This window comes from Phaethon lepturus, unplaced genomic scaffold (genome assembly GCF_000687285.1).
Source record: "Phaethon lepturus isolate BGI_N335 unplaced genomic scaffold, ASM68728v1 scaffold34448, whole genome shotgun sequence".
Classification (NCBI taxonomy): Eukaryota; Metazoa; Chordata; class Aves; order Phaethontiformes; family Phaethontidae; genus Phaethon; species Phaethon lepturus.
The window spans coordinates 40605-60279 of record NW_010558898.1 but is presented as its reverse complement, the minus strand read 5'-3'; the positions used below and the strand labels follow the sequence as shown (position 1 = coordinate 60279).

Here is a 19675-nt window from a genome sequence, read left to right as displayed (position 1 = left end):
AGAAAATGCAAGTAGGGAAATTTTACCATCTTAGACACAAAGCCGAAAAATTTAAAGCAGGGGAGAGAGAAAAAGGAAAGGGTCTTGTCATAAATAGATGCTGTGCAAATCACGTGTAAAAATGACTTGGAACGGGAGGTAGAACATTATTGTGATACAACTACATGTATATGGGAAGACAAGCAGAGAAAGAGAAGAGCATAAATAGAAAGCAAAACAGATCTTCCAAAACTTAAATACAAAGTAGGTCTAGAGCATCCGAGCATAACATCTCGAATGAGCAAGAGATTGTGAAAGCAGAGTACATGGATGCTCAAGACAGCTACCAAGCCATGGAGCCATCACCCTGGGCTTCCCCTCCACGCTAGGCTACTGGCTGCCAAGCAGCAAGGAAAGGTTCTTCTTAGAAACTGCATGGTAGCAAAGATTAACAGGATTGGCTCCTAGGTAGAGTCACTTGAGACTCCAAAGCCAAGTTCAGGTCAGGAGTAACTCTAAATTCATCAATGGTGTTTTTTTCTTTCTTGCTGTTCTTTCCTATTCTGCCATGTATGTAAAGGAGAAGTATGACAAAAATCTGTTTTTTTTTTCTCAGCAGCATGTTGACATGGAAATTCCTGTATTATGCAGTAATTATGGCTCTTTCCTAATTGTGTCTTTCATCCATACAGCCTGAAGCATGATAGGAGCATAAATGAATTATGTGTACGTCATCAGTCTTTCTCATTCTACACATAGGGAAACTGAGGACTGCTTCCCCCATGTGAGGTGACTTTCCAAAACAACAATGTGAGTTGGTGGCATTCTCCTCCAGAAATTAAACTCTTTTCGTGCCAAGATTCGTGCTTAAAAACTGACCCCTTATCTTACGGTAAAATCTGCCAACTAAAAATGATCCACATGGATCATTGAAAATCCCAGCTTGTTTTTATGCAGCCAGAAATTTAACTCAATTAGCGTGGCCAATCAAAGATGCTATCTCAGCTAACTGAAGCTGAGATATTTTATTTCAATTTTATTTCCGCTGTATTCTGACTGCGGAAAGAGCACCACGCCTCGCTGTCTGGATTGTGCAAGGAGTGTATCAAGTGTATCAGTGTTCTCTCTTGGGATGTCAACAACCCACACATTATTGGCTGTAAAAAGAAAGGCAAAAGCATGAAGAGTCTCCCAAAATACAAAGGAACACGAGAATCATGCCCTGGATTTGGGTACCGGAGGTGGGTCTCAAGTTTTCTGATCTCATGGTCAGTAAGAGAGACAAAGGGAACAATGACTAAGGTCATCGGCTTTATGCAAGAGGGAAGGAAGGCTAATAAATGAACAGGGTGCTCCTGATGGCTAATCTGCAAGTGCAGAAGCATCAGGTGAGATTCCCCACACTAGCATGCACAGATGGAGTGTGATTTCACAGTACAAAATGTCACGGAGAAAATGAAAACTCCCCAAAATCACTACTTCCAAGTGGGCGGTGTCCAAGCCAGCCAAATAAAACAGAACTACTGACATGGGGCTTGTTCATACTCATTCACTTTTGCTGTAAGATACTGAGAAAAATGAAATAATATATTTATATAGTTAACCTTAATACTTATATTCTGCAAACACTCAATAGAATGTCAGTAAAGAATTTCAAAAAGCTGTTTTTGGAGGGGGGAGAAAGGAGGACTCACACTGTATTTTCCATTTAAAAATGGCTTAAAAAGTAGAGCAGACAAGCTTCTGTTGTCTTTTTTTTTCCTTCATACTTCAAGTCAAATCCATTATCACTGGGCAGAGCTTGTGAAAGGCATATGGTCTTTAAAATCATATAAACTCAAGCCATCATAAAACGTCTGTTGAATTGATTGGAAGATGAAACAAAAAACTAATGGAAGTAACATGACCCCATTTCAATAATCATGTTAGAGGGTTTCCTTGTTGTTTTAAAAATATTGTGACTGGGATGAAGTATAAAGATATTTTGTACAAGGCAACTAATCTTAGTTTCACAATTTTTTACTTGTTTGTTTAGAGAGTCATTTCTCTGCTGTTTGGTTGGGGGTTTTTTTGTAACTGACTGACTGTACTCCACAAATAGAGAGAAAAGAAATCCAAGTGGGATTTTACCAGCTGCAAATAAATCAACTATCAACTACTTTTAAAATATCAGTAACGCAACTGATTTTGAAGAATCTGGAAATATTTCCAACTTTCTGAGTTGGTGCTTAGTGCACCGAGACACAGAAGTTTACAAATAAGGCCACACAGATACTTGGGCTCCTGATTCAGTTTAAGTAATGACAATATTGTGAAGACAAAATGCTCTAAGAATACAACTGAGATAAACTTTGTGGGGAGAAATCAGCCTTTTTTATCAGACCAACTAATAGACTTGGAAAAGCAGAGAGGGGCCTGAAGAAGGGATTATGGCTTTAAGCATATATACTATCCTAGTAAAGTCAAACAAAGCTCCCGCTAACCTTAAGTTAACCAGGGTAACCATTCTTAAGTGTTTGCAGACTTAGGGTTTCATTTTAAATTGTCAGGCTGTGTAACTGTTGATCACATTGTCTTTTCTTTTTTTTTTTTGACTTGAATACATTTTATTATGCATGTTCAGCTCCGACAGTGAGTTTTCTGATTAGTTTGAAGGTTAAGTGAAATGAGCATTATTGAAGTTTTTGTGTCCTTTGCTGACTGCTTTTTAAAGTGATACTGTTTTTCAAAGAATTTGCACTCTAAAACCTCTTTCAGACAAGAACTATGCTGACAAAATAGGAGATAAAATGAAAAATCCTCAATCTCATTTGTTCCAAATAGATTTAACTTTCATTTTTCATTACATTTGATGTGTGTGATATGAGGAAGTAACACTGCAGTTTTGTAAATTGGAGACTAATACGGGCAAAAGGTGGTTTTGTTTGTTTGGTGTGTTGTTGGTTTTTTTAATTACCTGGAGGCATATTCTAATTAGGCCAATCACAATTTGTACAACCACTAGTTAGAATAGTGAAAATGGTCAAGGGCAACTACTGTATGGATGTCATTGAAACAAACCAGAAAAATATAACTACAAAAAAGGGGAGGGAAGGGAAAGAAAAGAAAAAAAAAAAAAAAAAGAAAAAAGAAAAAAGAAAAAAAAAAGACAAAAAAAAAGAAAAAAGAAAAAAGAAAAAAGAAAAAAGAAAAAAAGAAAAAAGAAAAAAGAAAAAAGAAAAAGAAAAAAAGAAAAAAGAAAAAAGAAAAAGAAAAAAAGAAAAAAGAAAAAGAAAAAAGAAAGAAAAAAGAAAAAAGAAAGGCTTTTCACCACAGGTAGACACATTTTGTCCACTTGGCCTTTGATTTCATTAATATTGTGGCAATTGAATGCACCCCAATTCAAAGAAAGGAAAAAAAAAAGAAAAAGAAAAAGAGAGAAAGCAAGGTTTGCTTGGCAAAGCATCCAGTGTTTTTCTTGGGTTCTTACTTATATCAAAATACTGAAAAGTTTGCAAGTTACCATGTAAATTTTTTAGAACTTTTTCCTCCTTTGAGTATGCTAAAGCAGTATCCCCTTCAGATGCCACTAGCACAGATAGTCTATATTGCTGCTACTCTAGTTTAAAAAGCAAGTTCTTTCTAAAATCCTGTATAAGTATATGCATGCAGCACTGCTGATTTCAATGGAGTAGACCACATATAAGACTAGAATTTGGCCCACAGGGTTTAACATTTAAAAAAAATGTATTACTAACAAACATGACTAAGTATATTTAAAGAGCAGCTTCATGATTCTGCACAAGTGTTTTCTGAAATGGTCTAAAAGAAGGTCTAAAACTTACCACACAAGTCAGGTCTCTTGATACATCCACTAGTTGCTGTGCTACTTGCAAGTCCATTAAAGGCTGCTAAGCCATCAGAGCTGTAAGCTCTTAGGACTGACAACATGTTCATCTGCTTCTCCAGGACCTGTGGACCCTGAACTTGTTCGGGTTTCATCACTCCTTGTGCAGTCTCATGAGAGGATAGAAGATTCTGACCGTGCCACTGCTTTTCTGATGCTTGTGGCAGTGGTGATACAAGCCCTTGTGTTGGTTGTGAGGTGACTGCACTTTGTATATTGTCTCCTCCTTCATTACTTTCTTTATTTAGGGCAGACAACTGCTTATTCATAATATCTGGTTCTGTGTCAATGTCCTCATCTTCAATGTTTTCTTCCTTGGAAGATTCCATATCCTCAGATGAAGCTATGTCAGAAAGGTCATCAGTAGCACTTTTATTTACAGAGTCAGAGAGCAGAATATTTGTGTCATCTTCGGATTGTGTTTTTATTTCAGATTCATTACTGGTGCAAGAATTTTGTGTTCCTGTGCCAATAACACCAGGGTAAACACCAAACTGCTTATAGAAGTCTGTTGTAAAATTACAAAAAGTGGATTCCATGTGGCTGGGCCAGGCAGTGCTCTTTTGCTCTCCCAGGGTCTCTTTATTTTGTCCTTGAGTCATTTTCTCAGATGCTGAGTCCAGCTGGGTCAGCATGTTTGAAACTACTGCCTCCTTGCTGGACTGCACAGAAGAGGGGAGCAAGCTCACTTTATTAACTGAGGCTGAAGCTTCTCTAGATTGGTCTTTGTTGTTCCCAATGATGTTGTCTTTACGTTTAGCCTTGCCCAAGTGATTGGCCTGGAGGTGCAGAGCCATTAGTTCCATAGATGAAGTTGTAAAGGAACAAAACAAGCAGCCATGCCAAGCAATATTGTCTTGCACAGTAACAGATGAACCTGGGAGGGAAGCTGCATCTGGCCTTACGGATAAGTCAAGGGGTTCGTATTGTGACTTTTCTGTTTTTCGCTGGGAGGGCTTGCTGTTTATCTTTTCCTCACCACCATCTGAGCCCAGAGCTTTTGCTGAAAGTGGATCTGATAGAGCTTTATCCTTCATTTCTTTTTCTTTCTTCAAAGAACTTAGGACAAAGCTGTCCATGAAAGCTTGCAAAGACCCTTGAAAGTTCACACCATTCCCAACCATGTTCTGGTAAGCACGGCCAAGTTCAGAGAAGTGTGTTCCTTTGGAAGGTATGTCTGAACCCTTCATATTTTCTGAAGATACTTCAGATGACATGCCAGCTGCTTGTCCTTGCTGATCTCCAGAAGACAGCATTCCTGACGTCCACTGCTGCGAGACCATGCCACTTCGGAAATCAATACCAGGAAGCCCCTTGAAGGCTCCTCTCAATATATCTGGTCTAATAAACACAGAACTTTTACTTGATGTCTCATCTTTGTGTTCTTGACTTGCAGTCTGCCCAGACAGTGGTCCTGCTCCATTCTGTCGCTCCCGATGGTGCCGCTCCAAGTGGTATTTGAGGGATGCAGACTGAGTACCAGCATAATCACAATGTGGACACTTGTAAGGCTTCTCACCTATAGGTATGGATAAAGAGAAAAATATAAAGACAGTTAACTGTACTTTGGTGTACAGATGAGTGAAGGAAAAAAATCAACATCAATATTAGCTGCTTGAAGACAAGAAGATCTTAGAGCTAATAATTAATTTTTTAAATAGAAGCGCCTTTAATTGAAGACCAATTCATAAACTGAATATTTCTAAAATGGGTTTCCAGAATGTGGGGCTATTCAGGAATGACATGGTATCTACACACAATTAGCCATCTTTTTCTTAATCTAACATGTAGAAAACTGTTGTAGAATTAAAAGCTATGATTATGAAAATGAAGCATAACAATTTCAACCACAGTAATCATTAAAAGTACAAGTTTAAAAAAAAGAGAGACAAAGAATGTAACAAATGGATGGCTGCAATATTTTGTGTATACAATTGCTCTAAAATTTGTTTAAATTATACACATGGAAACCATTTTTAAACCTAAAAATTTTATGGCACTGTTACGCAAGACTGAAATGAATGATTTAAGTCTTGCTCTGCAGTAAATCATGGATATAATTAGCAAATGGCATACTGCACAAGTAATTTATCATTATTTGGAGGGCACCATTCCAGAAGGATTCAAAGATCTGCAGACCTACTGCATTGTTTCTAAATAAAGAACTATAAATACAGATTTACAAAATGTTAATATCATTACACTACATTATGATTGCAGCATGTAAGGACATATAGTTAAAATAAAAAGTAGTCAATAAAATAAAAAAGAAATCCAGTAATAAAAAAGTACAAAATATACTTAGTTTCTGTATTTCAAATTAGCATTATCTACTGTTTTTTGCAGTCCTTTAAATTTGTACTAATGGCATTTCCAATGCTCAAGTAGTAAAACGTGTAATGTACCTACCATAAGCGCTTTTCTAGGATTAGCTTGAGTAGAGTTTTAAAAGATGTAAGATGATTTTCATGAATTAAATATATATGAGTCCCTCACTAAACTTTTATTGTTCTTCCTATACTTTAAAAGAGGTAGAAGATATTACACATATAATACATATTCACATACAATCATAAAGACATATCCAAAAAGAATGTACATCTAAGCAAATGTACATCAAAATTTTTGCAGAGCACTTGATAGCAATGCAGAGTTCCTTTTAAAGGAAGAAGTACAGAAATCCTCTCTAAAGCGACAAGAATCTGAAAGACCTGTGGGCTGCCAGTATCGGCAATTATTTCTATGAGGGAGCTCAACATGAAGAAGAAACTGTTTTCTCTACGCACCTTTTTTTCCTAAGTGATCCAAAAGACAAAGGCAAGTCTTCTCCAAATGGCATAATGGAAAAATTTGTTTTGAAAACTTCCTCCACGGTAAAAGAGCTATGTATTATTATGTAGTTCACCAAACCAGCTAGGAAGTTACCCATTTTCAGACAACCTCAAAATCTTCTTAAAACAAAATTGAAAGGCTTCCAAACTTTTGTTACTTGTTTAAGTTACAGGCTCAATTGAAAGGCTGGTAAATACTTGGGAAGCTGCTCCTCTCACTGATCACAAGGAATTTACTACCGAGATGTAACACCGGAACACTCAGATGACCGTATGGCGCTGCACGAGCAGGCTTACTGACCATGAATAGTAGCTGGCTATGAGCTGCAATTCAGATGGGGCCAAAGTAAATCGCAAGCAGTGGAAATTCTAAATCCGTAATCACAGAATCACAGAATCACTAGGTTGGAAAGGACCTTCAAGATCATCAAGTCCAACCATTAATCCAGCGCCACCATGTCCCCTAGACCATGTCCTGAAGCGCCACATCCACACGTTTCTTGAACACTTCCAGAGATGGCGACTCCACCACCTCCCTGGGCAGCCTGTTCCAATGCCTGACCACCCTCTCAGTGAAGAAATTTTTCCTAATATCCAATCTAAACCTCCCCTGGCGCAACTTGAGGCCATTTCCTCTTGTCCTATCACTAGTTACTTGGGAGAAGAGGCCAACACCCTCGTCGCCACAACCCCCTTTCAGGCAGTTGTAGAGAGCGATAAGGTCTCCCCTCAGCCTCCTCTTCTCCAGACTAAACAACCCCAGTTCCCTCAGCTGCTCCTCATAAGACTTGTGCTCCAGACCCCTCACCAGCTTCGTTGCCCTTCTCTGGACAAGCTCCAGCACCTCAGCATCCTTCTTGTAGTGAGGGGCCCAAAACTGAACACAGTATTCAAGGTGCGGCCTCAATGTAATCCTAAAGCTAAAAGGTGAGACATGAGAGCTTTACATCAACCACATTAATCGACCTTTTTAGAGGAGAAAAGTGCAGCACCTCAAACAAGAGGTGTTCAGCAGAGGAGGAGTTAGTAATTAGCATGGTTCATGCTTTAGGCCTGGGTCCACACAGCTTAACAGAAGAAATCAGATTTCAACATTTCAGTGCAACTTCTGAGTCTTCTACAATCACCTGATGAAGTTCTGGCATGCCATCAACAAGAAGTAGAAAGCAAACCGTTCCTACTGACATGCAAGAATCACTGAGACGGATAACGTCTGTCTGGGCTTCCCTGGTCTCAGGTGAGAGTCTGTGTGCAGATGCACACCCGTCACAGGCATTTGAGGGTAGGAACAAGGGGACAGAAGACCCTGGCTATTTGTTTGCATTTCTAACATTGGTGAAAATCAAGTATCAGATTTTACATGCTTACATGCTCTCACTTTGGAGTTCTCATTTCTCTTAACTGAAAAGCTCTTCCTCAGCATCCCCCATGCATTTAGGGAAATCTTTAACACAATTGTATCGAGCACTTCCTTTTATTCTCATGATAGTTCAGTGTGTGTTTGCGCTGCACATCAAGGGACGTCATCAGAAAGTGTGTCCCAGTATTACAGGTGCTATGTCAACCACTGGATAACTACTTCTGCAGGGAGGAGGAGAAATTTGCAGTATAGGCTGCACTGATGTTGCTGAAAACATGCAGCAGCTGTTCAAAGCAATAAGTATATGTAAAAATGGGGGTGAGTTAAAATACGCTAACTAGAGGAAATACTAGTAACATTTTGTACTTCTAAAGTACCTTCAGTCTAAAGCACTAAAGTTCTAAGCCTAAAGTTCTAAGGCACAACAACATACTCTTATTCTGAATTGCTAAGCCTTGAAGTCATTACATTTTCTGCTCAAAGGCCTCTCCACTGAGTGAGCTTCCTTTCAGCAGAGGAGATCTGGACACAGCTCGCCACCAACGCCGTAAGTGTTGGACTGAAAGAAGACACTGACTGAGACAGTGTGATAAAAAAGCCCAAATCTCTCCTGGCCTTGGTACACTGCCTCTGTGGTGCTCCCACCTCTTGCATGGCTAGAAATGAGATCTAAAGCTGAAGGTCTGAAATTGGACTCAACATGTAGCAACACACTGTGCTACCTTTACAATACAGGACTAGCCAAAAAACATTGTTCAAAGGGAACTATTCAAAACCTCTCTCCCCTCCTTTAGATCCAAATATTGGCAGTGATTAGTTTACTTCAAAGCAATCTTAACTGCTGCTATTTTGAGGGCAGGCATTGGGAGGAGGGAGTAGGATGGAGTAAATAATCTTTGAATCTTTTAAATCTAGTGTGTCAGTATTTCTTAAATTCAGTAATGGTGCAGGTATTTAGATGCTGTTTTATCTGCTCAAATTAACAACCAGTTATGCCCTGTGTAAGTCCTTGTACAAATAACAAAACAGAGTTATAAAATGCTGTGGGAAAAAGCCCAACCTAACCTCAACCAAAACCAAAAACCAAGCCAGTTACAATGGAAAACCCAAAGGACCCCTAATTTCCAGGACTCTATCAGCAACTTCAATAGTATATATCCAAAAAATACTACAAGGGACAAGAGAGGTAGGGTACGGTTCTTGTCAGAAGACAACCTGTTTGTATATCGTACTTTGAGGGAAGGTTTCACAGAATTCATCCTAGTGTAATGACTACCCTGGTAATATTGCCAAGAGCAGTGTCTGGATGACTTATTTAACACTTAATATCAGTTCACATGAATTAATGTTGCCATGTAGAAGTGAGGGAACATGACTTTTTCAAAATACTTTTTTGCATTTCATATCCAAGAGTCATTTTTCATTGTTCACAAAGGCAATGACCATCCTGATCTTGCTAATTCTCTGTCCCTGTTCGCATCCCTGAAAACCTTTTCACAATGGAATAGAAAGAGCAAATATTCCAGTGTGTACAAAAAAAAAAAAAAAAAAAAAAAAGTCCTACAGAGAATAACTTATCTGGGCTACATAATCACAGTTCTGATCTATCTACCACTCTGGTTTACAAGACACAAGACATCTCACAAGAACGATTTTATATCAGGATACAGTAAAACAATAACAATTCAATGCTGCTTGTAAAATCTGCACAAAAACTTGGTAGATAACTGGAAACAGCGATGTTGCCCAGTAGAAACAGGTCTATATGTATAGTAGGTTGTATAAACAACGCAGACGTATAATCTGTGCAAGCTACCACCAGTCCTGCTCAGAACGCAATCTGATCACACTAGTCACAGGAATTATTTGCTACGGGCTGTGCAAGGAGACCACAGCTATATTATAAATAGATTTACAGATTTGAAGGCCAGAAGGGACAATTATGATCATCTAGTCTGATCTGCTGTACAACATAGGCCAAAGACCCTCACATGATAATTCCTGCATCAAATCATAACTACAATTTGAAAGAAACACACTTGTTTTAATTTAAACATATTCCATTTCAACCACAGCAATGAAGAGGAATCCAGCATATCCCTAGGTAAATTGTTTGACTGGTTAAGTATTTTCACTAGTCAAAATGTGTTCCTCATTTCTAGCTTAAATTCATCCAGAGTCTGCTTACTACTACTAAACATTGCTACATTTTCCGCTGCTAGATCAAACAGATTTTTTTAAATAAAATAATCTATTCCCTAAGGAAGGTACTTGCACCTCTTTACCTTCACTCACTCTTGAGTGGAACATCCTTCCAAATTTTTCAATGTCCTTTTAAATTAGGGGTACTCACTAAAGCTTTGATAAAATTTCAACTTGATATTATTCTTATACATTCCAAGCCTGTGTTTACATTCATAGCTGTTAGCCATCGACTCACAGCTCATATTCTGTTGCTTCTCTATCATAGTCCTAGGCCCAGTTCATCAACACCTCTAGTATTTGTTCCTTTACATTTTGCTGATTTAAAATTCCTATTGTTGAAAACAGTCCACTTGACTAAGTGACTAATCAGTGCCTCCCCATGATTTTTAGCACCTTACCATTTTTGTGCCATCGGTAAATCAACAGTGATTTTATCAACAGTGACTTTATATACTCTTCCAAATAATGTTGAAATACCAAATAGATGGAGCTGAAAGCACTGCCACTTTATGTGCCACTTCATCTCCGTATACTGGGTTTTACTGGGGCGGGGATTGTCACATAGAACAAGTTCCTTTCATAAGCCTTGACAGAAAGTGAGAAACTTGATAAAACTTACTTTCATAAAATAAAATTGAATTATCTAGGCTACCAATTCTTAATTAGTTAACAAATTCATTCTGTAATTTTACCCAAAACTTATGTCAGGGTAGCCCATTTATAATTTCAAGTTCCTAATATTCTTTCTTTTTGGAAATACTAAAATAGCTAGAACTTTTTTACTAGTACAAGTGCTCTGGAACTTGATCCGTGTTCCAAGACTTGTTTTTTTAAATGAACTTTAATGATTTGGAGAGCTCTTCAGCCAGGGTTTTAAAGACTTTTTAAGTTATACAGTCTCATTCATCCTAAAAAATATTAAAATGTAGTGGGTTACAGCATAACAGACTCATTACTTAATGGCAGAACTGTATAATTGGAAAATACTTACAAAAACCATCATCTTCTTTCAGAGAACAGAGCAGAAGAGTCTTTAGTCTTTACTGTGGTTGATAATTTTTTATCCATTCTTGTCCAGTATTATCAAGATAACAGTTGTTAACCTGCCAGATCTACAGAACTTTACCCTGTTCTCCATAACCCTAATAGCCACATACATATTTTTAATATTACTTTTAGTTTCCCTTATCAAACATCCGTACTTCTTAAATATCTATTTATAACTAGTGCTGTGGGCTTCTTTATTCATTTTGCATACTCCTTAAAAATCTGTACTGCACCCTACACTCCACTTCCCCACTGCATGCCCCTCCTCCTTTTTAAATAAGATTTCTGAAGGAGTTAGTTTGTGGAGTATGCCCCTCTGCTCACAGGACAGTGCGGGCTGTGCCTCAGCGCAAGAGCCCCGGCACCTCACCCTTCGGCAGGCAGTGGTGGGGTTTGGCAGCCACCCGGGGTCAATGTGACTTGCAATTTGATCCTTTAGGTTTCTAACCAAGCTACCGTTGTCTGTCATGCAAAGCAAATGAAATCCAACATCTTGTAATTCCAGAGAATACTGCTTAATGAAAATATTGAAAACATTTCCCAACATTTTTTATTTTACCATTGAAACAGTTATTGATAACCTATTTTATCCATTGTGCAGTAGATATTTTAGAAATGAATTGCTGTATGGTTTAATTAGTTCATTATTATGCCTATTCTTACACGGTAATTTCTTTTATAATTCTAATCATTCACTTCACACTTTTTAAACCAAATGGAATATCAAAGGTTCTGTAGGATTATTTTTGGATCCTGCACATGTTTCACCACACAATTAATCTGTTTGTCAGAAATACTAGTTAACTACTTCTCTTTACTACTTTCTTTTACTAGTGATTTTTCTCTATTATATACGATGAAACTACCCCTACCCTGTAAAAGGACAGACTTTTAATGCTTTTGACTCAGTTTATTAAAGATTTTTCAATTGTGCACTAGTTATTACAATAAAGTATTTTAATTTTTATAAAGTTTTATAATTGAATATTTCCCTTTATTTATATCTCATCTGCAATATTTATTTAGTCTTTTTACACGTCTTTACTTAGTTAAAACGCAGAGAGATAAATATGGTTGTTCCTTTGCAGGGAAGATTCAGTACATTAATATAAACTGCACACTAATTCCCCCAAAGCATATATATATGTAGTAAACCTGAAGACTTTTTACACAGCTGCTTATTGCTAAACAGTGCCTTGTCCAGAAGGGGACAATCTGTGTCTCTAATTGCTGTCACTGAAGCTGAGATTCATTATGTGACTTTCCCATTAAAATGTGAGCATTAATTTGTATAATGAAATATCACCCACTGCAGTGTTCATTAGCCATGCCCTACTGTATACTGCACATTGTTAGCTACCTAGAAACTGTAGTTAATTTCACTAATGGATATTTCCCTACTTAGTGTTTGGTAGGAAATTTATACTGTAACATTACCTCTTAAACTTTTAAGGAAATTTAAATTCAATCAATTATTTTCAACAAAAGTTTGGGATGTCATTAAGACGGGAGAAAAGGCATGCTGTACAATGTTAAGGATGGGAAATCTGGAGAAATCCAGAGAAATGAAAAGTCCTTTTAGTTCATCTTAGAAATGTAAGAATAAAGAATGTTCAATACCAAAATTGTCTCCTCTTGGAGCACACATACCCATTTTCCTTAATTATTCATATTGCTCATCCCACTACAAGCGCCTTCAGAGAATGGCAACAGGCAGTCTTTTTTTAGGAAGAAAATGTGAATTGAATTCATTTAAAACAGCACCATTTTTACTGTATTTCATCAGTACATCTAAGCAAGTTTTAAAATCGGTTAGTCACATTTCCAAGGGAAAATGCAGCAACACTGTCAATGTATATAATACATCTAATACACGTGAGATGTACATCATACGTATCGTAACGTACTCTCAGTCAACGGACGCAGCCCTGCCAAGTTTTTTCTTCCTACCCCTCTCTTAGGTTTCTTCTGTTTAGCACAACCCAAACCTTCTTCAGGGCTCTACTTTGCTCATGCACATTATTCTTTTTTCACCTAATGAGCACACAAACCCAAACTGGTCTAATCTGCAGTAGCTTCTGAATGCTAACGCAAGGTGCAAAGAGAGCTCATCTGAAACCAGCCCCAACATAATGTGTCGCCTGTCAAAGGTAGACCATAAGAAATCTTAACGTGTTACACTCAACAGTTTCTGTGCAGTCCAAAGGCCTAGGCATGTAAAGTAAAAAACACACCCATTTATTTGATTTCAGTAGGAACTGAGAGTGCTCAAGAGCATAAAGGTGCTCAGTTCCTTGGAGCTGAGCATAAGGAATGAAGGAACCTTAAATTACTGCCCCCAGGGGGGAAAAATGTAAACTCTGGAATCATCTGCATACGGCACATTATGGGTCTGAGATACTGAGGTGGCTTTCTTTTTCACAAACTCCGAGCATTTCCAAGCCTTCTGTGTTATAACTGTCTCCTACGTATTGTATATTATTTTGATTGCTGATTTTAGCTGAATCACAAAGGGGCCAGTGCACCCACATGTCTCCTGTGCACTACCAGTGCATATACATGCTTTACCCTTGTTCCTGCCTCTCTTCACGCAGTGAGTTTGTGTGGGTTGCAGTAGGTAGCTTTGAAGAAGCAGGATCATAAAGCCCACCTGTACTCACTGGTCAACATAAAGAGTCATCTAAGAGGACTACAAGAGTTCTGTCTGTCCTCTCTAAGCCCCGAGGCTCTGGAGTATTTTGACCTGAAAGTCCTTCCTCTCTTCTCTCGGGGTCGTACTAAGGAACCGTCTCGTCCTCCAACTGTTTTTAGAGCAAGGAAGAGGAGAAACCGATTTCACATAATTATGTCCTTTTCTTCTTATCATATGGGAACAATCAGAAATCATATCTTACTATCTTCCCCTTAAAGCTCTTCCTGGATGAATATCATTGAATTAGATAAGAAGAAAAAGCCTCTACAGTTGTGTGTTGGAACTGAACTGAGTGTGCTAAATAAAACCTTGATATTTTTTTTTTCTTTCAGAAGCTTATTATATAACAGCAAACTACACAGAAACTGAGACTCAGTGTGGAGAAGGTTGCAACCATGAAACATCCGAGGGAAAAAAGCAGCAACTCAAGCCACTAGCTAATTCTTCTAAAACAGAGCACAGCTTCCTCCTCTCGCGGAGGATTAAACGGCTCTTCTAGCTTTTTTGGGCCAACTGCCACAGAAGCACCTCCTGGCCGGATCAGACGCTGGGCCTTGTCTTGGCATGCATACCAAACCAACCTACTCGCGTGCCTCCAAAAACACAGATGTTCGAAGGAACCTGACTTCTGCTGAACTGCTTGAGCTCATCTCTAACAAACAGGTGCTGTGAGAACAAGAACAGTAATTGAGTTAATGTAGTGGAGAAACACAGTAAAGTGTTTTTTATCAGTCACTTATATGATCCAGGCATATAATAAAGACAGAGTGTGACATAAAAGGCAGGAAACTGTCCCTGATAAGTATGAACTAACCAGTATTTGTTTAATAACTGGTATCTATTACATCATTTCCATTTACTGCAAAGCAACTTAATTCTTATTTAATAACTCTAATAATCTGCCAATTTACATTTTTATAATATTTATTAGGATTATTTCCAACATGTAAAACATTGCTCCATTTAAACATACTGTTGTCATTATTTACAAATACTTTGTTCTCAACCTAACGGAAATTGATCTTTATCTATTTTAAAATTATAATGATTTTAAAATACATTGCAAATGCTGTTTCAACAGTCTGCATGATGTTTTGTTGGGCTTTTTTTTTTGTTATTTTACACATGGTTTATTTTTTCTTGTTTTAATTTTATTTAGTCAGTTTTAATATGCAAGTTGTATGGAATATTTCCATTGCAACTAATTTACTTTCCATTAGTTCTAAGCCACAAATACCGAATGTGTAATCACTGCCATCTTTAAAACAATAACAAAATGGCCACTATATAAAAAAGCAAAAGGGAGAGACGGGTATCCTCAGGTTATTTTAAAGAATTTTTCTTCGCATCTCCCTTAGTGAAAGTGTCTAATTGTTTAAAACTTACAGTTACAAGATTATTTTCCAATGAAATAACTACCATTTATTTACTTTTACTACATTAGAGATCACACAAGTAGGGTTTTCAGTGTGTTTCTTCTTTTTTTTTTCCTCCAAAGTCCAACACACGGAAAAGAATAGTCCTGCCCTAAATGGTTTGTAATCCAGCAGACAACTACAACAACTACACTAGGGTGCCAAATTTTAAAATTCAGATCAAACCAGTGCAGTGTACTCCTACTCCACAATCCAAAGAAAGAAGAAAAATAGAGTGAACAAACTTTCCGACCTCAACAATGAAATATTTTTCTTTAAATAATTTTCAGCCTCATTTTCAATTTTTCAAAATCAGGCCTCACATTTGCCAACCCAACATCACACATTACATCTGTGCTAGCATGTAGGAGAAACATGACTGCTGATTTTGGGAAGGGAGAAAAATGCTGCTTATCTGGTACTTCAGTGAAATAAAAATTAACAGTGAAGTTTTTCAAGAAGGAGGTACAACTGGGAAGTATTTCTTCATGCAATTTACTTTACCTATCAATTAGAAAAACAGCAGTAAAGTCCTGAAATTCATTTAAAATGGTTTAAAAAGAAAATTACTCCACAATTACAGTGCCCACTATGTGCGTTTACAAAGAGAAATATCCTGAATCTCCAGTTTTGTACATTCTCCCAAAAGCCTTCTATGATACCTAAGGCTTGGAAGAAAACGTATTTGCCATATACAGAATTTCAACAGGACTTGAGGACATCAGCGTTGTATGTCACATTTTAATTATGGATAGAGTAAGTCATCTTAAACATACACTGTGTCTCTAGATGAACCTTACCATGCACGTATGTACCTTTAAGCAAACAAGGTATTATAATTTAAATGGAGCGGTTATAGTTTACTAGTATCGAGAGCAGTCCACCCAATGGGTGACATACCAAAATAAAGTGAGAATCCAGAACAGTAGGATCTCTCTCTGTAGGATAGAAATGCTGTGATTGTTATTAAAATAGAACACTGTAAGTTTTAGCATGGTGCAAAACACGGTAAGTTTTACTACTTACGAGTACTAAGTCGTGTGAGTTCTATTTAAAAAAAAAGCAGATCCATGGAGCTGATGTATTCAAATGAACAGTGAGAGGTTAAAAATGAGCATGCTAAATGGAACAAAAATAGTAACTCTGAGAAAAACATACAGAATCCCTAAGCAGATGCTAAGGAAGGCCTTTGAAGCGGTTAGTATAACTAAGTCTGAAACCAATAGGCTTATGCCTACTGAAGGACAAGGGTAATTGAAGGAAACAGTGATGAAGCAGGGAAGGAGACAGAAATAACCTCAACTGGGAAAAGATGATTCTATTAAAGTGGTCTTTATCCAACAACACATTCCTTGTGCTTTTATTTAAGACTGTCATATATCTTTCTCAAAAGACTTTCTCCAACTAATGAGTCCAAATCTACACTGGGAATTAAGGCTCCTAGCCACATATTAGGTTAACCCCCCCCCCGGCATGTGTCAACAGTGCTCCGCTCACTTGTTTCCTCTCACCTGTATGTATTCTCAAGTGGACCTTTAAGTGATGTGATGTTCTGAAAGTTTTTCCACAATATGGGCAGTCTTTCATGGCAGAACCAAGGCTCCTGTCCCTCAGTAAAGCTGGCTGCTGGACTCCTACAGATCTCCCAGCTTCTTCTCCAATGTCTGCAACACAGAAACGTTCTCACATCACTTCGGCACGTCAGAAGTTGTTCTCACTAGAACTGCTAACACAACACAAAGTTAAACATGCCAATACTACACCTGTCTATTTCATTCTTTAAATCTGACAGAATGCTGACAATTCATGTATTTTCTCGTTATTGTCTTAAATTATTTCATCTTTCCTATCATCATTTTAAGCAGCATATGGTACCTTTAGATTGAACTGAATTGTACAAGAAAAGAAACAGCTGTGTCAGCAGCTGGTTTGATTTCTTCTTTTGCTTAGTTCCTATTAATTTTTCCCCAAAAAGTTTTAGATTGTTGTTTTGTTGAATCAATTACATTTATAAGTATTGTGAAAATCTGTATGATTTTAGAGGGAGAAAGTTTGCGTCAGTATATTGAACCTCCCAAAACAACAGAATTGCAGTGACGGGAGGGTCCAACAGCAATGGTGATGTTGACACACAAAGCTCAACTTCCTTCTGCAACATTTCAGCCCCAGAGTTACAACACCCAACCTAGCAAGTGACCTAATACCATGGGAAGGGCAATGAAAAAATTGGTCAGATGAGAGGGAATGCCTTCTCCCTCTCACCCGCAGCTCCTGGGTTTTGTCCTTCAGCATTCACAGCTACACTTACTCTTTGCATCGTAATGCAATGGGTGAGACTCCAGGACATCTCTTTGCTCTCCTGATATAAAGAAACAGTCATTCTCAGCTTGAAGAAGCTGCTGTTATCCAAGCAGGCCATGAACAAAATAACTTACAAAAGACTGACATAAAAATTGCAAAAATGTAAGGCATTTTTAAAAAATTATTCAAATCACACAGGACTCATCTATCATCTTGTACTTAGACGGTCATGTAATATCACATTTATGTATCAATTCACGATTTCACCATAAAGTACCATGGCAAATGCTGAAATTCTGAACCAGATTTTACACTACTGGCACACCGCAGAGAGGCAATACACACGGACACATCATCACACCCCTATACAAAGCTGAGCTACCTGGGTTACACTGAGGTGGGGAGCATATAGTTAAAATCTGCATGCTGAGTCTTGATTATTTCAACCATAAACTACTGACTAAAAATGTTCTGTCTTTACCCACTTGATACGTAACTCAAGCTGTCAGGAAACATAGTGCAGTTTACACAGCATTGCCTTTTAAATGGAAGTGACGGGACACAAGAAAGACTTAAACATTTAGCTCTAATAAAAACTACTCACACAGTAGCAGAGACCCAAATACCACGTTTCTGGAAAAGGTAACATTAACAGGCACTTCATTATTTCTTATAAAATGGCCCCTCTAAAATATTTTGCTTAAAGCTGAAAGAAGGGTGTGATAGAGGGACAAAAAATATATATACCTATATATATATATATGTTAAAATGCTTATCTTAGTCCTGTATGTAACCAAGCTATTGCTAGTTTTCAGAAGGCAAAATCTGATATTTTTCACATCACATTCTTGTTTAACATTTTCTGATTGTTCCTAGACTGCAGAGTTAAAGCACAATGTTTAACGTAGAAAGCTAGTAACCGTCGTTTTGAATTATTCACAAGGATGTAAAGTAACATACTGCAGGAATTTATTTTGTCTTTAGGAGTCCAGAAAAACATATATAGGTGCTAGTTTATAATTCCAATCTCCCTAAAGAGTTTAGATTTTCCCCTTTTTTTCTCCTCAAAAGTTGTATATAACCATGTCTTAAACTGCTTTGGGAAAAAATGAATTCCCGAGTGCAAAAAGATTTTTCTGAAGTGCAAAATACAGAATGCATGATGATAAACTGCAGGATTTTATTTTGGTTTTCAATAAATACTATATGAGCATTATAGATAAATATATAGATAAAGCTAACAAGCCACTCAGGAGGAATTTACCGAATAAGTCTACTAGTTATGTTTTGCTATATGTCACTCTAAATGATGGCCTGTTATCCATTTGCCTTTTATCTTTCTATCTAGAATATGTGTGGCCCAATAAAAAAGAATAAATTTGTAAGATAAACAGCTCACTTTGCAGATTTAAGAGTCTAATTTTCACTTTACACAAAATTGAATTTTTTCAAGGCAGCGAGACGATAGAGTTTACTCTAGCACTAATCCCTCTGAAAAAGCAAACTGAAAACAACAATGAAGCAAAGAAAGATGTGGGTGGTCTGAAGAGTTTTCTTTTAGATTTAAGTAGACATACAGTAGGTAGCTCCAAAGGCTTTGCTCCAACAGGGGCCTTACCTTGAAGAATTTCTCTTCCCACAGTGAAAGCATTCCTAAGACTTTAAAGCTGGGCTGAGGGGTTTTCTTTTGAATTCCTCTGCCTACAAAGCCCACCGAAGCGCTGGAGGCCATGACTACCTGAATGAGCAGCTTTACATCTAAGTTCTTTTATTGCAAACAATGAAAAGATACGTTCAAGGCTGCCGACTGTCCCCATCAAACGCTACTCCAACTTCTTACTAGGGCCTCATTTCGGCAAACTGTAGCTATTTGTCAAGGCACTTAAGTTTAAAATGTGCTTAACTTTGAAAGACATTTAAGTCTCACTGACTCTGCTACCAAGTTTTTTTTTAATACG

The 19675-nt window shown here is 37.6% G+C and overlaps 1 protein-coding gene across 1 annotated transcript; it reads right to left on the bottom strand.

The window, feature by feature from the left end:
• Positions 1-369: 369 nt before the first annotated feature.
• Positions 370-19449, bottom strand: LOC104625553 (zinc finger protein 536-like). The gene is made up of 5 exons (XM_010293204.1): positions 19336-19449; positions 17678-17774; positions 16927-17079; positions 3804-5384; positions 370-410 (listed from the first exon to the last, which is right to left on the bottom strand). The coding sequence occupies exons 1-5, from the start codon at positions 19447-19449 to the stop codon at positions 370-372; spliced, it is 1986 nt and encodes a 661-aa protein (XP_010291506.1).
• Between the last annotated feature and the right edge of the window lie 226 nt (positions 19450-19675).